Below are 20,856 nucleotides of genomic sequence, written 5' to 3'. Positions count from 1 at the left end.
CAGGCTAATGGTAAAGGCTCATATCTTTGGGGTTTCATTCAGCATGGAGTCACTGATATTAAATCCTTTAGCAACATAAATTATCCCTACTTTTTTCCCACCAAAAACACCTCTGTCGAGGATGGCTCCCCATTTAAGTGCACCCTCCCTTCCCAAAAACAAAACCCCAAACAAAACAAAACCAAAAACAAAAAAACAAAAACAAACAAACAAACAAAAACACCAACAAAAGAAAACAAAACAAAAATGTCCCTGACATTCTAGTTTCCAGAGACAAGAAAAAAAACCCTTTTGGGGATTTTAGTGTGAATTTAGGCTGACTTTGTTCTGGTTTTGGTGTTGTACTTCACCGTGTGAGAGCAGGGGAGTATCTGAGCAGACAAATAGAATTACATGAGGGAGGCAGACAGGACCCAAATCTGATTCTACTCTCTTTAGGTTATGTGCAGCCTCACATAAGTAAATAACTGATAAATGAATAAAACCTTTCAGCTGATACATTTGATAAGTACCAAGACTTTTTATATTACTCCAAAGTAAGGGCAGTAACTATTAAATTAATAGCTTTTTAAATAAAACACATAAGAGAAATTTTTAAATCCTTCATTGTTCCTAGAAGTGTTTTAGTGCCTCATTAATTCTTGATTAGCCTGGTTGTTAAGAGGCCGTTATAATGTGGTAATAAGGTGTAGGAAATTACCTCTAGGACTATAGTCATGTCACACAGACCTGCTATAGTTAGCACCTCATCAGGTGCTCAGACCAAGTGCCCATGGTGTAAATCAGGGGTGCCCCACCTGTGGTGGGGCTCAGGATGGTGGCTCTGTGTGATGGGCTGTTAGCTGGGATGAGGTGAGTCCTCTGGACTGAGAAGTCATGACAAATTATGATCCTCTCAGCAGCCTCCAGTCCTTCAAGGGCTTGCCACTCTTGATTTTGACAGAACAGGAAAACTGCTATAAAACAGTGGAATAAAATTATTTTGCAATTACACTAATTTAAGTAATTTAAAATATGCCTGAAACTAGTGTAGATGAAAGCTCACTCTTTGCTATATGATTTGTTAGGTAGAGACAGAGGAGATTTGGTGCCAGTCCAAGAGAATATCCCCAAAGTAATGACCTCTTCAGGTCATTAATATTTCTTCTGAGCTCACAACCACCCTCAAAGCCTGCTACAACCACTGGTAAAGCTAATTGTTATTACCCTTTTGCAAATAGGAAAATGAGCCTTGGGGGCTATTTTATTGTGATTTGATGCAACATTAATCAGCATTCTACGGAAAATAAATATTTCTATGTCCTAGTCTGCATTTATTTATTTTTCAGTGCGTATTATGATTTTTTTCCCTAAGTCTCTTTGAGGTTGGTGATCTAATGCTCACATTATACAGCTCTCATTCATTACCTGTCCAAGGAACTAATGTGATACAGCAGCATCACCATCTTTGAAGAGCATTGAAGATGCTCCAGCCAAAACCACAAAGTGAATTCTCGCTAGTACCTTCCTCCTTATTCCTTCCTTGGGTTCAATCTTTGCACAGCAGATGAAGCACAGTCCTCAGAGGAGGGAGAGCAGCTCAGGGCTGGTGTGACTCCAGTGCCCAGGAGTGATGCTTTGCAGGGTGTGCCAGCGCCTGCTCCCTGACTCTTCCTGCTGTTGGGTGTCAGAGGGCACTCACACCTTGGGAGTGGTGCCAGAGCAAAGATGCTCATGTTTTCCTGAGCCTCTAAAATGGGGCTGTGACCTGGATTTCAGTCCTAAATATCCTTGTTTGTTGTTATATACTTAGACACTCATTTCTGTGTGCTTTTGCCCAGGTCTTCAACATTTTTAAGCCCCTGGTGTGGTTCCTCTGGGCATGTGTGACAGTGTCCCTCGCCCTGGCCCTGAGTGCCATCCCAGAACTCCTCAGGGACTGACCCTGAGCCACAAGCAGCTGGGGAAGGACCCCTCCCATGTCTCCATTTCGCCCTTAGTCAGCCTCAGAGCTGGGACAAAGTCTCCATGCTTGGTGTTTCATCTGCATCAGAAGTAGACCCAAGACCTGTGCATGGGTAGGTGCTGCAGGCTATTGGCACCACTCATCTCATTCCTGAGCCACCAGATCCCAGTGCACCCCAGAGGGCATGGCCATCCTTCCAAGCTCATTTTCACCCACGCTGTGACAAGGGACACCCCCGAGTATGGCGCTGTGTTTGGCTGATTTCAGGGGTGCTTGCCTGCCTGGCGGGTGACAGAGACGTGGCAGTGCTGGGCTGGGACAGAGCCCGGTCCCCACAGAAAGCCGTGCTGGTGATGCCTTGTGAAGGTTGACCTAGAACAGAGACTAGATTGAGCTGGAGAATAAAATAGGTATTTATTAAGAGGCCTCAATGGATACACCTTGGGCAGCATGAGAGCCCAACCAGGGCTACACTCAAGATGAACCCAAAATGGTCACAAAATGGACAACCGGTCACGGGGTCTCACACTTTTATAAGTTCTGGTCCATAAGCACATTGGAGCTAATTGTCCAATTACTTGTTTCCTCTCTTCAGTCCACTGTTTATGCTCTTGGGCCTGAAATTTGGATAATTTGGTTTTTTTCCCCAGCTAGAGAAGAAATTGTTTTGCCTACCTACTCTGTGAAGAGAGTTTACTATCCCCTAATATGAAGCCCAGAAGTACACACTAAAGCAGTACAGAATCTGAAAAATATAAAACCTAAACCTGAGGCATCCCCAGCAGAAGAGCCATCCCCAGCAGACAGGCAGCCAGGGCCCATCACCCCAGCTGCAGTGACATCCCAGTGGTCCCAGGAAGGGCTGAAGAAGGCATCTGCTGCCCCTTCGTACTGCTGAAATGTATTTTTAATATCACATTATAATAATTAGCAGGCCAATTGTCATAGGTATTATAAGGATGGGGGGAAAATCTCCACCAAAAAAACGAGTATTTAAAGGGTACTTCTCAGTACAGTTTCAGACCTCACAAAAACTAAAGTGATTACAGCCCAAACCAAAGACTTTAGGAGTTAATAACTGCATGAGTGTAGCAGTAAAGAACATCAAGAATTAACAGTCCCAGTGTGATAAAAGTTTATTTAATCCTACTCTAAACAAGCAATGGAACAAATCCTTGTTAGGAATGAATGATCTCTCACATGTAGCTTAAAACAATCAAATTTTGATGTAAAATACCAAAATAAGTCAAATGTTATGGGTTTTTCTGGAAGAACTTGAAATCGTCCAGTCCAATTTTATTTTTTATTTGCAGCATTTTGCAGATGAATAAATGCATTCTTTACATAAAACCTGCTTGCTCTGTCTCAGGTAGGAATGCCTGTTTGCCAGAGAATTAGGGGCTCTGGAGTGTTGACATACTCTGTTCCAGTAGCTCTGCTATGCTCTGATAGAAGAGAGATTGTTATATGGAGGAAGGTACAGTTTCTGCACCTCTTCACCTTCCCACCTTGGCTTCGGCTTTCTTTCACTTAAAATTTCCTCCTAGCACAGGCTCCAAAGATGAAGTAGAGAGCAACCCAAAGATGTTGGGTCACAGGCACATCCGAGGCAGTGCCTATCCCAGCAGGACCTGCAGTTCCCTTCCCAGCTCTGAATCTGGCTGAACAGTGTAGTGTGACTTTGTTTAAAAGCAGTGAATCTCTTTGCCTCTATTTCCTCTTTCTGACTCAATGAGAATTATTGTGGGTTTGCTCACTTTTCATTTCAGGGTGTTGGGAAACGTACCTACACAGAGATCTCTCACTAGAAAACAGTTCAATAGGATAAAGCCCAGTAGCAAATTGGTCTTGATAGGATGGATCCTGTTTCTTTCTAGTTAATGATCCTGGTAGTGAGGAGAACAAGTCCTCATGCCTTGGTGTTCAGCTAGATGGAAGAGTGAGATAAAGTATCACTAAGAAAATTCTGACAGACCTTTTTTTACTCCCTGTTCTTCTTTGGCACTCCTTTAAATTGCAAATAAACTTGAAGTTTTCGAGACATTTATAAAAAGATGTAATGAAGGCTGGTTGCTGCATTTTTGGAACAGGAAAAACCTTTCTATAGTACACTGAAAAATACACAGTGATTTCTTTAGACTAATAAACACTCTGCTGGAGATAATCTAAGGGTTTGTAGAACTTCTAGAAAGTAATTTACATATTTCAAAGCTCTTTATTGTCAGTCTCCTGCATTTTGCCTATTTTATTTCTTATTTTTATCAGCCATCTCTGCAGTTATCAGCACTAAAAATATTTAAGTGCCTGATGTAATACATACATCTGAAGTTTTTTCTCTTATCAGTAAAAATCACTTGCCTTGAAGGTAATATAGTGAGCTAAATTAATTGCTGATGAAATTGGTTTTACTAGAGTGACACTGATGATAAAAGTAACCCAATACATTTAGTTCAGGAGATCTACTTTTGACCATAACAGTGTTAATACTAAATTAAATTCTTCAAAAGTCAAGTTTCATTCCTTGTATATATGACTTTTTGAATATGAATTGCACAATATAGACACCACATTTGATCACAAACTATTTGCAGTTGTACTAAATTAATGTATGATTATCTGTAGAGTTTATTCTTACTTCAATATCAAACAGATAATTATCCACAGATCTGTCAATATTAACTCCTGCATATTTTATTTCCACACCCAAAAATACTTCTGAAATAATAGTGATTGTTTTGATTGGACTCAAGTTGCCATCAAGTAATAGCAAGTTAAGTGGTACTTAAAGCCATTTTTTCAAAGGTGGAGGCCATAGGTAGGTCCTGTTGGGCCTACATAGAATTCTTTTCCTGGGAACTCAGTATCAGATAATCATAAATGTCAAACATACAAACCAAACAACCAGCTATATAATGGAGTAGATTTAAGCAAGTGCTCTTTATTCCTGTCTGATTCAATAAAACAAACAAACAAAACTAAAAGCCAGCAACATAAATCCTTCCATTTCAGTCATGTAGCAATCTGAGAATCCATCTCCTGTATGCTCAATTCATTGCAACACTTGTTCATGACACTGCTGAGGATATTTGCATCTATTAATGTCAATCTGACAATTGATGACAGAAAAAAATATTTCACTAAAAGTTTCAATTAACTGCCAATGAGAGGGAAAAAATGAAAGAAGCCAGTAAGTATTGTAGACTCATATGAAACTCAAAACAAATCTAGGTTTAGAACTTTACAAATGGGATTAAATTAGCTTCTGAATCAGCATGGGTAATTGATATTTTGCTTAGTTCAATAAAAACTATGTGGGGCAGCTGAAAACAAAAATACTTTTGTTAATTTTCTCAGCAAAATGAAAAAGAACTACATTCAGGGCTAATAATTTCATTTAGGTTACCTTACTCCTGATAGCGCTTGGGGAGCCCTGTTACAGTACTAGATACAAGCATATTTCAAAGTAATGTTTTTGAAAGAAGGAAACAAAAGCACAGCATTTCATAAATGCTGAGATTTATAATTTTATATAGAATTTAGACTTCTTTAGTTATTTATAAAAAACATTGCTCAAAGCTAGCAATTGCTAAACATTTTGGCTGGTCCTCACACTGTTCCTGATGGTTAAACTGTGTTAGAAAATTCCCTTCATCTCTGAGTCCCTCACACAAGACTCTAGTTAGTCTTGTCCATGTTTGAGCCTTTGTGAAAAATTATTGTTAACTTTTTTTTCAAGATGATTCAACATTTCCAAAGCTTTAGGATGGCAGAAACCATTATCAGACATCATTTAGACTTCCAAATGAATATTTTTTATGAGATGGTTGTGGTAGTTTGCTGCTGGGTGGTAGAAGTTGGCAATCAGAATATAGTTGTGATTAATTCGTTTTTATGCACTATTCCTATTAGTTAAAAAAGAATATTTGCAAGTGACATTACAATCCTGACATAGGATTTTTGACTGATTTTTTCTCAGAAACTGCCAGCATGATACTGCCAGTATGCCAAGCTGGTGTCCAGAAGAAAATTTAAGAGCAGTGATAAAAGGAAAGGATAAAATAGAAGTGCTTCTTGCAAACAAGGGTTTGTAATAGATATTCTGACATGATATGAATTATGAGGGATGGAAAATTCATAAGGTTGTGTGGAAGTGCAACATACACTCTGAGCATGGAAGACTGACCTATAACTCATAAGATAGTGTGTTTCAAGTGAGTTATGAGAGTTGTTCCCTGGTGTATATTTAAAAAGAGACATTAGAAAGGAGATATAGTGTGGTTTACTGTTTGAGAGCTAAATTAATAATTTTTTCCAAAGAGTGTTTCTAAGAAAAAAGACTTTTCTTTTTTTTTTTTTTAATACAAATATATTGGAGTGCAGGTGGTGTAATTCTGCACAGCATGTGCATCTGAATGCTGGGAATAAAACTCCTCTCATCCAAGTAGCAGCCCTCAGCTGATTATTTTTGCTGTTGCTATGTCCAAAGGAGATTATTTCTAAGAAAGAGGAATAGCCAATTTTGCATCGTAGAAGGGGTTATCTCAAAGTGAAACAAGCAGGCTAGAAGCACTTGGTGACATCAGACCCCAGGGCAGCTGAGCAAAAACCCCTCCCACACCTCCACCAGAGCTACAGAGCTCAGTTTGAATTAATGGGACCCTACATGAGCAACCAGCCCTTCCCAGCTGCTCTGTGGGAAGCAAAGGGATTATCTGACACTGCAGGTTGCACGTGTTGTCTTCCCTCAGCAGCAAAGTTCATGTCCCTGAACTTGCCCCAGGTGCCAGTGCCAGCCTCCACCTTCCCTGTCCCTGCAGAACTTGTGCCCCAAGTCCTGGAGCACCCTTCGCAGCCCCTTCCCTCCCTCCCTTCTTCATTCAGCCCATCCTCAAGCAAAGCTGAGCATTCCTGTATTTTGGTGGGACTACTCTCAGTTCAGAGATCTCTGCTTTGTTGGGATTATCTTTTCCCCAACATATCAAAAGAAGAGAGGAATAGAGAGTACTATTACTAATGTACAAGCTCCTAATCAATTAATCTTGATAAGCTAAGCAACCCTGTAACCCTGTTGGAAACACCCTGGCCATGGATGTAACTTCAGGAGCAGTGCATTCCCTCTGTCTGAGCAAGCATGCAGGGTGCAGGATTCCCAAGGAGCAGCAACCCATCTGCTCCATGGGGCAGAATCTGCCTAGTATTGGGCAGAGAGCTTTGCTTTCCTTTTACAGTCTGCCTTGGAAGGAAAAAAAAAAATGCATTTTTCCCTGTGCCTATCTTGGCTGAAAATTAAGGGCTCTGAGAAATCTGCTCATGGGAGAGGTTTAAGCCCATTCCCACAGAAATTTGAGGGCTGGAAATTTTGACAAAAGTCAGATGGCCCTGCATGTTTAATGCACAGAACTCTCTACAGCTCACTCCTCACCATGGTACATCACCTTGGCCATATGTGAGCTTTCAGGTCTTTCTGCTTTTGTTTTTTTCTTTTCCCCACCCTCTTTCCACACAGTGAAATAGTTATTTGACAATTTATTCTGACATTGTATTATTCCAACAATAGTGGAATGTAATGGCATGTAATTAGGAGCCAGAATATAACAGTGGTATGAAGATGATTTTTGCAGTGAGATTTTCTTAAATTAAAATTTCATTACTTGAAAAGAGTCATGCTTTTGCCCTTTCCAGAGTGTGAACAGTGTCCATGAATGAAAGAGATGACCCTCAGGGACTGAAAGCATAATTTTCAGTCTCTTGCACTCCAGTTGGAGATTCTCCCAAGGTACTGCTCTTCCATACTGTGTGAACCTATAAGGGAACGATATATTTTTAAAGTCTCTGTAAAGTGTTGATTTTACAGTGAAACTCCTTCCACTTTTGAGGGGGTGGGGTTGTTTAGGGAGCTTTCTGTGTAGCATCTGGAGTTGTGAGAAGTCTGTAGCACTACAGACCTGTCAATTTTTTATAGATTATCCTCACAGCCCATATCTTTAAATAAAATTGTATGCTTCCTTTCACAGTAGCCAACTGGATTCTTGTCTGTTTATTTTCTTGTTTTAATAATTTTTTCTCCATCTAGTCAAATAAACCACTAAATTCAGTCTGTATGCTATGGAACTTCATCCAAAACTCTACTGTCTCCTTTCTGACAAGGCTGACAGAGAGTATAATCACTTGTATTGTCCAGAGTACTGTTTACATAAAGGAGCAATAAATACCTGTTGAAATTTTTACTGGAGGCCTCCCAGATGGATGGTTCATTTATTATTACAGACAGGGTTTCATTTACTTAGTTATTAAAAAAAGCAGGCCGCTACAGCCCATTTATAACTATATTAAAACTAAATGAAGCTATAAGTATTGCAGACGGGACTGAGTAAAATACATTTAGTGACTTTCCAGGAAATGGCTAGGCAAAGTATTTGAAAGGAAATGCTGAAAACTTCGGGGGTCCTGGTGTGTCTTTCACAGATGTGCTTCTACTGGCTGGTGCTGCTGAGGGAATGGAGGAAGTATAGTTCCCATATGTTCCTGTGCCATTCATATATTCTGCAATAGCCTCTCTGTATCAGCCAGTCAGCCATGTGTCTTTGGGAATTGTTCCCTTCCTCCTCTAGCCTGTCTTGACATGGAAAACCCCAGCTCAGGATGTCCAACAAACTTCTTATTTATCCCAGAGACAGAATATCAACTGAGTATCATCTCCAGTTACAAGAGGGGATGTAGGTGCTCCATCAGCATCAATCTGTAAAGGAAAGGCAGGTTTATCAGCTGGATTGCAGAAATCTTAGTTTGGAAAGTAGCACCAGAGGTCCACACAGACTGCAAGTGAAGATTGTAGATGGTCTTTGTGGCACTTTTCTAGCACTGATGAGGTTTCACCAGACATTCTCACCCCTCCTTTGAATAAAGATAAATTGGTTAGTGGATGGGAAGCACATGGTTGCCTGTGTACCAGGCCATGGTTTTATTATGTCCAAGCTAGACAAATAAAGGACAGTCCCAATAAGGAAAGGCAGGTGTCCCAAAGCATAAAAAATATTTGACCATAAATTGATGAGGTAGAAAAGGTGAGAAACAAGGCAGCTTGAAATTTTTTAAGCAGTTTGTTAGGTTAGCAAAAAGCTGCATTTCCACAATCAAGACAAAAAAAACTTTACTGAAAGCTAGTTCAGCTTCAGTGGTCAAGTAAAAGTAGTAATTAAAAAGAAAAAGCAATTTTTGCAATAGACATGAAATTTAAAATATATGTAATGTGAATACATATATATGACATATAACAGTCTAAAAAAGAAAATGTAAAATACTGAATATGGATAAAAGGAATGGATGATACTAGACAAAAGCTCAAGGACAATGAGAATATGGGGTTTCTTAACGTACATAAAAACAACATTAATGAAGAAATTCTAGCAATTACCCCTGATTAGCTGGAAGTATTAAAGCTGTAATAATGTTAGAGTCAATAAATATTTTTTAATACATGAGAAAAAGCAGGTTTGCCAGACAAGAGGCTGAACAGTGTCTAGAGACAATAAGTTATTTAAAATCAGCTACCCTAGAGAGAAGTATCCATACACCTCAGATCTTCCATGTCACACTGCAGGCACTGGCTGGAAGACCACTAGCTAGTGGTCTGAGGGTCATTCATGATGTACCTTGAAATGTGGGGTAAACCTCACCTTCATGATGACTCCAGCATAAGGACAGATGCTCGTCCTGCTGGGGATTAGGCAGTAAGAGATCATTTGAAAGGAAATAATCACTGAATACAAAATCACATGCTGCACATTCAGCAGGGAGACTTGGCAGTGGCAGCTCTGTCTCAGACACATTAAATTCCCCAAGATTTCTGCCACAATGGCTGACACATTGGCAGTGCTGCAGTTCATGCACTCTTACTTCATTTCACATTTGAAATGAATATTTTTTTAGGTGGCAGCATCAGCAGTGGCTCAGAAATCAGAGGGAGAGGGTTAGTAAATAACTGCTAATCACACCTAGAGAAGCTTTGGGGGTGCAGGGGCAGGGAGGCAAGAAATAGATCAGAAAATTGTGAGCAGCACATTCAAAACTCTTATTCCTCAAATGTGTTTCCTCCTGTCACACAGAGCATGATTAGCCATGAAACTTTGGCAAGCCCTCAGACTGATTGGACTGCTTAGGCGTGAGCTGCTGATAAGAGCTCATCACTCTTCCCTTTTTCTGAGTATTTGTGCATTTTTTTGGTGGCCTCCTTGCTCAGGGAGTGGCCTCACAGGGGTTTGTTTCCTTGTTTTCCTGAATCGCTCTTATTTTTAAAGAGGTATTCTGGGTCCTTCTGCCCAAACATCACTCTCAGGAAGTGCTGTGCTCTGTGGGGCACTTTCTCAGCACCCTGACAAGGACTTAAAAAATTCAGGGTATGATTCAATTGCATTTGTTGTCCCTTTCTTTGTAGGGGAAAAACATCACCAGGGCAAACACAGTTGCTCACAGGGGCAGCTGCTGCAGAAGAAACCTTATTTCAGCTTCTGCTCCTAAGAGAGAGTGATGGCTGTATCCCTTGGAGAGGGCTGCCTTGCATTTCTAATGAGACCATCAGTGTAATGGGAATTTAGCAGAATATTTAGCTGGTCTAAATGGTTTTGAAGAGCAGTGCAGACCAGTCTAGATGGATTCAAGCCAAGGACAGAAAACTTTTCCTTCAGAGTATCTATTTTTTATTGGAATTGCTAATTCTATTTCTGTAGACTAAGTCCGTTTTTCAGGCATTTAAATTCTACGCTCTGGAATTAAATCTCACATTGATATATAGGCTTCATTCCAGCATTAAGTACATTAATATTTCACCAGCCTGATTTTACTGGCTTTCTCCCTCTGTTTTTAATTAGATTTGATGGTATTCCATATAATCATGTTTTCCTGCATGTTTCTGTGTAGCAGAACTTGCACAAACTGTTTGTTAGGGGATTTTTACAACTTAAACATCATATATTCGGAATGAATTTTAGATGCTGCAAGCAGTGCTTGCAGAGGTCTTACAATCCTGCTGAAAGCTCTGTTACAGCACTTATAAAATATCCTCTTGATCTCACTGTTTACCTTAATCCATAAGCTTTTGACTTTATTTTGTATAAAACAAAAATAAATACTACTCTTTTCAGATAATATAAATGCATGAGCTTTTCCAAAGTGAAACATTTGCATCAGTTATAGCACTAGAGTGAAAAATAATTTCAGCAATCAGAATCTTATTAATTAAAAATTACTACTGTATAAAACCAGCCACTCCTATATTTAGGATTAGTAAATAAAGCTATTTGAAATACCTATTTTGGCTGTAGATAAGTAGTGAATATAACTGTCCATCTGTTATGTGCAAGTAACCAAGGTTATAGCAACAACATTAGTTTTCCTTTTCTTCTCTCTTTCTTTTCATTTTCATTTTCCTTTTTTTTTTTTTTTTTTTTTTTTTTTAAAGAAAGGAAACATGTTCATCTGTTTCTTATGAATTCTCTGTACTTCTTACCAGGCATATTTTTCCTAGGATTTCTCTTTTAGAAAGCAATGGAAGACAGCCAGAAATTGAAGGTACATTTGTCTTATTCGAGCTTAAGTCATATTATGTACGTGAGCACTCATAGGTGAAACAATCCCAGTAACATAAGGGCACAATCTGGGTAAGAACATCAAATTCCCACCTGGCATTCTCTCTCATTTTGCTGGGGACAAGAGTTAAAGGTCTTACATTGTGCTGTGCCCCTGGGAAGGTTTTGTTTTGTTTTTCTTTATAATGTGAAGGAATAATTTTCTTCTCCTATATCAGCACATCAGTTGTGACTTTAAACATCTGGGGTCAGTCTGAAAGTCTTCTAGCATACTGCTACTTAGAATAATACCTGTTTTCTTTCTGGTTTTTTTGTAATATCAAAACTAATGTCCAGTTCTTGAAAGGTCAGTATGCATTTATGGGAAAGAAAATAAAATGCCAAGAAGGTACATTGAAAATAAGTTAATTTTTCAAAAGCATTCAGAATGAAACATTGTGGTAGCCTAAACTTGAATGAGCACTTAGTTATTTGATTTTGGGATTTCATTACAACTCTTTTCTTAGTGGGGCTCCTCTTCAGATAAAATCAAAGCATTTTTCCACTACTGAAGTTCCTTTCCTACATAAGGATCTGAAATCATAGAAGTCCATAATACCCACGGTATTCTGACTGAGATGCTGCCTAGAATTAAACTGGAACAATATACTTGATCAGATTAACACATGTACAAAATATTTTACAGATTACAAGGACAGCAACTTCTGAGTTTATTTAAATGACAGTTGCAATATACATGTATTTGTGCCCTGGCCTCACAAACCATTGGCATGCTCTCTCCTAAAGTATTAGTGTTAATGATTTAATTGCTATCAATACTTTTCCCTTGCCTTCTTGATTTTTTTTTCTGGTCATTACAATTATCAAAATTATCATGAAGAATGACCATATCTTGTATAGTAGCTTAGACCACCAGAGGGACATAGAGTTTTGTCCCTCATTTATATAACCTCTCTTGAGATGCCAAAAGAGAACCTTTCGTAATTTGCAGGGAGAAGGAAAGAAAAATTAGGCCAAGGAATGTGAAATTTATCAGAGGTTAAAAGGAAATACAAGGTGTGGTGCCTGCTGCTTCTTTCATGTGCACCAGCAGGTGTGAAGGATGATTCCAGGATTCAGGCATGTCTTCACTGTGGAAGAAAATAGATATCCCTCCAAGCAGGGCTATGCTGGAAGCACCTCAGAGTGGCTCCATACGTCAGAAGTAACAACAGATTGTCAGCTGGCTCTTGAGGACAGCCTCCTCCAGAAACTGCTGCATTGGCATCTCCTTCCCCAGCAGCTCCTTCTTCTCAGAAGGAGAATCTTCCAGCTCTGTCAGAAGTCACTGACATAAGGTCTGACTCTACCCTCACACTAGAAACTTGTTGTTACTTGGATATTAGTTCCCAGAGGAGAAACAATGTCTTCCTGCTACTCCCTGCGCTCAGCTGGGGCTGAAGATAACACTTGTTTGGACTTAGCTTTTCTGCAGTGACAGATCAGGAGAAAAGGCAGCCAAGCAAAACAGTGGAGTTGCAATTCTCAACTATTCCATTTGAGCAAGGTGGTTCCCTGGAAGCCTGTGATGAACTCTTATCCCAAATCCCCTGTAATTTTGATCAGGAGCAACTCCTGGCCCCTTGATATGTTGGGATGAGCAAGAGTCCCACAGGTCTCTCTGCAGTCCACCACATGGCTGCCCCAGCCCCAGTACCCTTCTGAAACCAATGGAGTGAATAGCCCTCACATTAAAGCAGGTCATGGTTTCTAGTAATCTGGGTTGGAAATTTGGACACATAGTCACATGTTGCTTATCAGTGCCCTCTAGACCACTTTGTATTTTTCTCTTGGTGTAAGTAAGCCTGCACACCCCCTCCTTTTCCCCTGTAACTGAGTGGCCCACCACCCCAGGCTGCAGCCCCTTGCTTACTGGAGAATGAAACCAGCTGGCTTGCTGAGGCATTTCTCAATATCCCAAACCCATCCTCCTTTCCTTTCATTGTGTCTCTACCTGTCACATTCTTTGTAGAGAAAGGAACAAATGCATTAATTAGAGAGCAGTGAGCACTCCTGCCTGAGCCCACCCCTCGATGCCTCCACGACCTCACAGAGCTTTCACTAAAACGTATAATTAGGTTCTGCAAAGTGACTTCCTGACCATATGTGCCCTTTTCAAGTGCAGAAGCACTAAGTGGTGCTGTGTATTTTTCAGAGTACCACTTCATTTTTCTGGCTTTTGTTTACAAGGTTGTATTTGCTTACCTCTTTACCAGTGCCTGAATACATCAAATTCAGATTCATTTTAAAGAATCTGAAAGCCCATGGATGATGTCACTTTCTGGCCTGAATTTTGCATGTTCTGAAAAAAGTATAAAGGCTGCGTTTACATATGAGCTTGTCCGTGCTTGTCTCCCCATCCTTACACAAAATTTGCCAGAGTATTTAAAGAAATCCCATCCCAAACAAGGGTTGTTTTAAACATGGTCTGAAGTGCTCTGCTAACAGGGTGTACTAAAGCTCATTCTGTGTCAAAGTGCTTTTGAGATAAATTACAATTTAATGTAATACCTCTTGTGAGCTTAAAGTATTTTACTTCTATTCTCATTCTCTTCAAGTGGGGTCTTCTTGTCCAGTTGTAGAATTTTTCTTTTAACCACCATTGTTTTCATGATGGAAATGAGCTGTTTAGGAGAAACATTCCTCAAAAGCATCCATACTCAAAATTGATATACCTTACTTAAGACACTTGCAACATGGAATCCCTGTAACATAAACATGTCCTCTTCACCCTGGGTATGCTTCAGCCAGGGCGGTGAGAGCTGCCCTGGTGGCCAGGGAGCCTCTCTGCCCAAGCCAGGTGACAGTGTGTCCTGCTCTGGCTATGGCTTTGTGGATTAGGGCTGAGGGTGAAGGCTGTCTGGGAGCCAGGGAAGACTTTCAGGCACAGAGTTATACCTGCACAGCTCCTGCTTTACAAGGTAGACCTGTGCACTGGCAACCTGATACATCCTTGTATCAGCCAGATCCTGCTCTGGGGGAAAAAATGGCAAGCAAGTGAGCATTTGATGATGACTTGGTCTTTTTCCTATCCCCAGTGTTAGGAGCATGTTTGTAGTATGATGATAGTTCCAAAAGGGGCCACGAGCCCCAGGCAGGCAGTGCTTTTCTTGGAAAGCAGCACTTCTGAAATGAAAAGCAGACAGGGAAAATAAAGATGGTCTAAGATGTACAAGCAAGGAGAGTTTGAAGGATCAGTGCTGCCGTCTGTTGTTCCTTTTGTCTGGGTAGTACTGGATCGTAGTCCTTGTCTCACACTGCCACACAGCCTGAAGGCTTCTAAATATCCTAGTTGGTTCAAATGACAAGCTTACAAAACACTTTTTATATGTTAATAGAAAAATCCAGGATAGTGATAAATACACAGAGGTATCTAGAATGTTTCATTATATGCTTTTGATTTTTCAGCTTGCATTTAGGAGAAGAACTAAATTGCTAAACCTAAAGTAAATGTACTTAGCTACCACATCAGCAGCAGAAATTCATGCGCTCAAGGAAGAGTAAGAGGTGACACCCTGGGAGTTCTTTTCACAAAAGCATACCACTTCCTGGTTAAATCACTAGCATTGCAGATTTCATCACATAGGTGCCAAATCTCAGATCTGAACTTTCTATTTTCATGCGCTGTTTTATGAGGGATGGCCTGAACAGATCAAATTAAAAGAATGAACAATTATAAGATTGTTTGGAACCCTGTAAGTGACGGGATCCAAGGCCAGTGTGGATCTTGTGGTGTTTACAGGAAGTTCTGCCTCTGTGACGTGGTTTATCTCTCAGGAGTTGTGTCCTGTGTTATCACACCTGTCCTGTTTGCCCACTTCTCAACAGGGCTTGTTAGCCGGCTCAGTGCCTGTGTTGATACATCCATCAAAAGGAGAAGGCAGAGAGAGCTCTTTCCTGACAATGGACATACTTTGAGATAAAAAATAGGCAAGTCCTGCTGGGAGATTGTCAAGTCCCTCCAACTCAATATATAGAGTCCTATATATTCGAGGTGTCTGCATTGCCAAGAGATTCTGCTGAGTTTGATACGTTGATTTTACAGAGGAGAAATGTTGGCACAAGTAGAAGGAAATGTGGGAAAAAAGCAAGAGGAGAATCTTTAAGATGATGAACTAGCAAGAATTTCTGCTCCGACCTCCAGTGCTGTTCTTATACACCTACGTTCCCTGAAGGTGCCGTGGGGAAAGAGGGAAGCAGCTGTGACAGCAGCAACAGGCAGGGACTGTGCGTACAGCGAGGAGCTGAGCAGAGCGTGGTGAGGCTCTGTGCTCTTTTCAGACACAGCACACCATGCAGCCCATGTAAGAGTCATGCTTTTCAGGCACGCTCCTGGAAGATCTAGGCACAAGTACAAGGAGGTGGTTTGAAATTACTACATATGTCTTCTTGCAATACTTACACTCCGGGGACCACCCACGGCACAGGATGTGTTTGAATTGCTCACCAAGCTTTCTTCTGGAGCCGAGATGAAATTACAGATTCTTTTTTCCCAGAGTGCAAGAAAAATTAGCAACTTTCTGAATTACTACTATTATTACTGAGGCACTTTTTAAAAATAGGTCCTATTCTCTAAGACTTTCCAAGCACTGGGGAAAATCTTTGCATGTCTTCAACTCCTTTAGCTTCTGGTTACTTAATCTTAGATTGTAAAAAAAAAAAGTGTGGAGGTAAAATCAGATTCCTTTTCTATGTGAACCAGCTTAATCCAGTTGGGGAAAGGATATGGGAAGGTGGGATGAAACCCTTATTAGAAAAGATGCTTTATTTTCTACATTTACATGATGGTGAAATCCTGTGGATACTCCTGTGCACCAAGAAAATATATTTTAGTTTTAATTGTTTCAGCCAATGTCATTTTTATATCAAACATGCAATAAAGTAAAAGTGGCCTTTGGGAAGCATCACTGAACCTTATTTTGTGCTGCAGTATTGCCAGTGTAAACATCTACTTCTGTTTTGTAAGCTCAAAGCCAAATGGACAAAAAATTTTCTCTCAGGGAGACTACTGACCTGTTACCATTAAATATATTATTTTTAGCATATAAACTTTCTTGCCAGTGATTGTAATAACAAAAATCTTTGCAAAATCCATTATTACTCTAAAAAACATTTTCTTTTAGGCAGCAATAGTAAGAAATTAATTCAAATGTTAGCTGATAGCAACTGGATAAGATATAAAGTGTCACAGCTACAAAGTTCCTGTGATAAAATATATTTTCTTTCTGTTTACATTATTGAATATTTACAGTAAGTCTGAGAAAATATCCAATCTATAGCATTTTGATTAGTTATAATTCATTCTGCTTGCTTTCCAGAATGCTAGAAGATGACCTCAAGTTAAGCAGTGATGAAGAGGAGAATGACCAGGTAAGAACCAGACAAGTAACATGTCACTTGAAGCATTTTTCATGTTGAGACTGAGCTACTGCAAATATTTTGCTAATACTTTTTCTAAATATACAGAAAGGTTATCAAAATATATGGCAGTACTGTAACTGGAGCAACAGATGTTGCTCCTCAGAGCCAGCCTGCGTGTGCTAACTGCTGGATTGGTAGGGAGCAGGCTGCAGTGCTCTTGATTTATTACCTTGATGCAACCCAGAAGGTTTTTGTATCAGCTTCCTTCTGATTTGAATTTGTTTTGTTTTAAAGAGTGGCCGAGGAGGGGAGAAACAGGAATTCTGGATTAAGGGTTCAGGCCAACTTTGCAATCATGAGCTGGCCCTGGGGATTAGCTGCTGGGCTGCTTATCTCTTACCTGCCTCCGGCATCCCCCCAGCCCTGGCCTCTCCTCTGAACATTTTTGGTCCTGACTCTGCATGGCCCATGCCTGCTAAAAAACTAAAGAAAACTGAGAAAAAGCCTTGGCTGTGCATTTGATTCACTCCATAACAAAGTGATTACAGCAGCTCTGTTTTAAACACCCTAAACTACATGACTGGCAGCAGATACACCATCCAATGTTTTCCATGTGACAGGGGAGCTGGGTTTTGTTGGCTGTAGGACTGTCTCCCAGTTTTTCCTTAAAATATTGTAGTGTTTTGTCTAAATAGTTAATGACTCAGTAGAATAGGGCTGGAGCTTGACTTTCCCATGACCAGCTGATTGCCTTGTTGCCAAGCAGTGCTATGCTGTGTTCTCTCATTCTCAGTATCCTGGCTTGGATGATTTGGTTGGGAATAAGAGGCTGAGACCTCCTTCCCTTCCTTCTTTCCTTAAAATGCACGACCCATGCCTTCACCAGAGTATATGAGGGTAATACTGCTCCTGGTTGCATCTCACAGATATGTGGTTTTCTCTCCTGGTTTGGCTGGGATAGAGTCAGTTTTCTTCCTAGTAGCTGCTACAGTGCTGTGGTTTGATTCAGTGTGAGTATGGCATTGGTAAGTCCCTGATGTCTCAGTTGTTGCTCAAGTTACCTCAAGTCAAAGATTTCTCAGTGCCTCCTGCTCCACCAGCAAGCAGGTGCACCAAAAGCTGGAGCAGCCCATGGCCAGGACAGCTGCCTCAAACTGGCCAAAGGGGTTTTTCTTCCACAGAACACCATTTCCAGTACATAAACTGGGGGAAGTTTGCTGGGAGGTGCCAAACATTGCTTGGAAATGGGATGGGCATCAGTCAGTGGATGCTGAGCAATTGTATTTTGCATCACTTGTCCTTCTTTGGAACTTATTTCTGTCTTTTTGTTGTCTCCCTTTTCATTGCAATTCTTTTTCTTACAATATTATTATTTTATTTCTTTTATTTCAACTGTTAAACGGCTCTTATATCTACTTATGAACTACTTTTTTTCCCCTGCCTCTCCTTCCCCTCCCACTGGGGCAAGGGGAGTGGGCAAGCAGCTGCATAGTACTGTTGCTGGCTGGGGCAAAGCCATGTGAGCTTCAAATGTGATTATTTCAGTCATGGGTAACTGGAGTACCTAGATGGGTAGGCTGGATGGATATCTAGATGTTGCAGAAGATAGATAAATATGATTATCCATAAATAATACAGCCAGGATGAGAACAGTTCTCCCAGCTAGCTGGACAACGCCCCTGCCTACAGATGGGTCCTGGGGTCACGTGGACTGTTCCATCTCACCCCCCAAAAGATGTACGGCTCACCATGTACCTCTGTCCCTCCCCTAAAACATCAAGTGCCTGTAACCCCATTGGCCCAAGCCTTGTTCCAGCCCACCTTGAATTTCCTTGAAAAGGGGGCTTCGAGGGGCCACGCAGTCTCTTGGAACTCCCTCCCCTCTCCTGGAATTTCCCCTCTCCTTGAGCATCCTTTTGTCTCTTCCCTCCCCCACCTCTTTAAGCCTCACCACGTGCTGCATCTGGCAGCTTGAGGCAGGACCTTTCTCCATCCCCAATAAACCTCATTCCCCAAGAGCAACCTTCAGAGATCTCTTGCCTCAATCCACCTACACTGTCCTGGAGCTGGCAGCAATATTCCACATCTAGACTTTTGAAATTCAGGAACTTAGACAAATAATTCTAGGTTAATAGGATAGGCATGATTTTCTTTAACTCTTTTTATTAGATGTCCCTATTTTACAATATATTCCAAACAACAGGTAAATCAAAACTTTTTAATATTTATACTAAACCATTGTTTTATCTATTTTGAGCAGAGCTTCTTGGTGTTAAGATTCAAGACATAGATTCTATTATTTACATATTTATTCAATTTCTTTCTGTTTAACATATTTCATCCTGAAACACTTCACATTTAATTACTCTTCCTGCTTGTCTAGATAGTTTAAAATATAGCTCACAGACAGCATAGGACAAAGTAAAGAAAGGGATGGAAGGGATGTCTGAAGAGGAGCAAAAGCAGACCAAGATGCCATGATATTGCAGCCAGGGGCTTGGTGATAGGGGAGGCACAAGCTGCTGACCAGGAGAGATGTCCTTCAGGCAGGGGGACAGAATCCTGAGTAATGGATGTTAGAGCGAAACAGGCTGGGAGACCCAGAGACAAAAAATTCTGACTTGCTTCATAGCAAGAAGAAAAGGACATGTGAAGGTATTTATTGTGCATAAAGAACATAAGTAGCTTAGGCAGAGAAGGGATTGTGGAAAAGTCCTGCCAATCGAGAAGACACACATGGACCTCTGGTTTAGCACTGACTTGTAACTATTAACACCTTCTGTGTGTTCATGTGCTGTGCCAGGTCTCTGCTCAGTCACAGGGCTCCAAGATGCAGCTGATACAGGCTGGGTCCTTCACCTCGGAACTCCAGCAAGCTCTGCAGAGCCAGGACAGAGCTCACCACCCACGCAGCAAAGAGCAGGGCTGAGATCCCATGACTCACTTCTAATCATCACAGGCCCTAGCATGAACAGACTTTGGAAATTACTTATTTATTTGATCCCCTTTCCTCGTCACAATTTTTTTCCTAACTTGGCTATACAGACAAAAATCTCCCAGAGGCATAGTCTGGCTCCTGCTGTATGAAATGCTTTGTAGAGCCTTAGCTGAGACCCCTAGGTTTGCTTAATGAACAATCCTAAATAAATATACCTGCTGAAAAAACAAAACACTACCTTTCCATCCACCTTGCAGGAAATAGACAAAAAAAGAGTAACACAGACTCTCTCTTCCAATAACTGCTCAGATGGCACTGTGTTTAAATGTCAGCAGAACTCGTTTCCTTTTACTTCCTAACTCAGATGCTCTTTAATCTCATCTTTCCTGAGCTCAGAAACGGGAAAGGAAAAAAAATTTAAAAATCAGAGATTAATAGATAGGAGCAGTACATGAGAGATTCCCAGATATTCCTCATGTAATAAATTAACCTTTGAGCAGTTAGACTCATTCAGGAAGTCCAGCTCCTCAAAGAGCTGAAGGTGAGCTATACACAAGCTGGCAAGATTTTAATTTTGATGATTTCTAAATGGGGAAGTTTAGAGGAAAAACTTTGAAAACTTTGGAGGAGATTTTGCATTTAAGTCTGAAATTGCCAAGCAGAAAACGGGAAGTTGTGCAAAGGGGGACAGGTGCTTCTGTGCTCCCAGGGCTGTGACCAAACCAAGGAATGTGAGCCATGGGTGAGGGACGCCAAATGCAAGACTGAGGCATGATTAAAAGCTTTGAGACTGCAGTGGGCAAAGCATTCCCAACCCTTCCCTCAACACCAGCAATTAAGGTAGTGAGATTCACAGACCCATGAGAAGCCAAAGAGGCTGGCTTTCAGCTGAGTACATGTGCACCCACAGTAATTATATTATCCACACATATTAGTCTCATAATTTTAATTACATAAATGTATTTTTCCTCTTTAATGAGCATAGTTTA

General features: G+C 40.7%; 1 protein-coding gene across 1 annotated transcript in view; it reads left to right on the top strand.

Moving 5' to 3' along the window:
• AFF3 (ALF transcription elongation factor 3) overlaps positions 1-20,856 on the top strand; it is a 319,278-nt gene that overhangs the window by 211,152 nt on the left and 87,270 nt on the right. The window contains exon 8 of the mRNA XM_021538600.2: positions 16,887-16,938. Within this exon, the coding sequence (XP_021394275.2) occupies positions 16,887-16,938 (52 nt within the window). The remainder of the gene's footprint in view (positions 1-16,886; positions 16,939-20,856) is intronic.

This window comes from Lonchura striata, chromosome 2, assembly GCF_046129695.1.
Source record: "Lonchura striata isolate bLonStr1 chromosome 2, bLonStr1.mat, whole genome shotgun sequence".
Taxonomy (NCBI): domain Eukaryota; kingdom Metazoa; phylum Chordata; class Aves; order Passeriformes; family Estrildidae; genus Lonchura; species Lonchura striata.
Note: the sequence above shows the minus strand (reverse complement) of the source record. Positions and strands in the feature narration are given on the sequence as shown.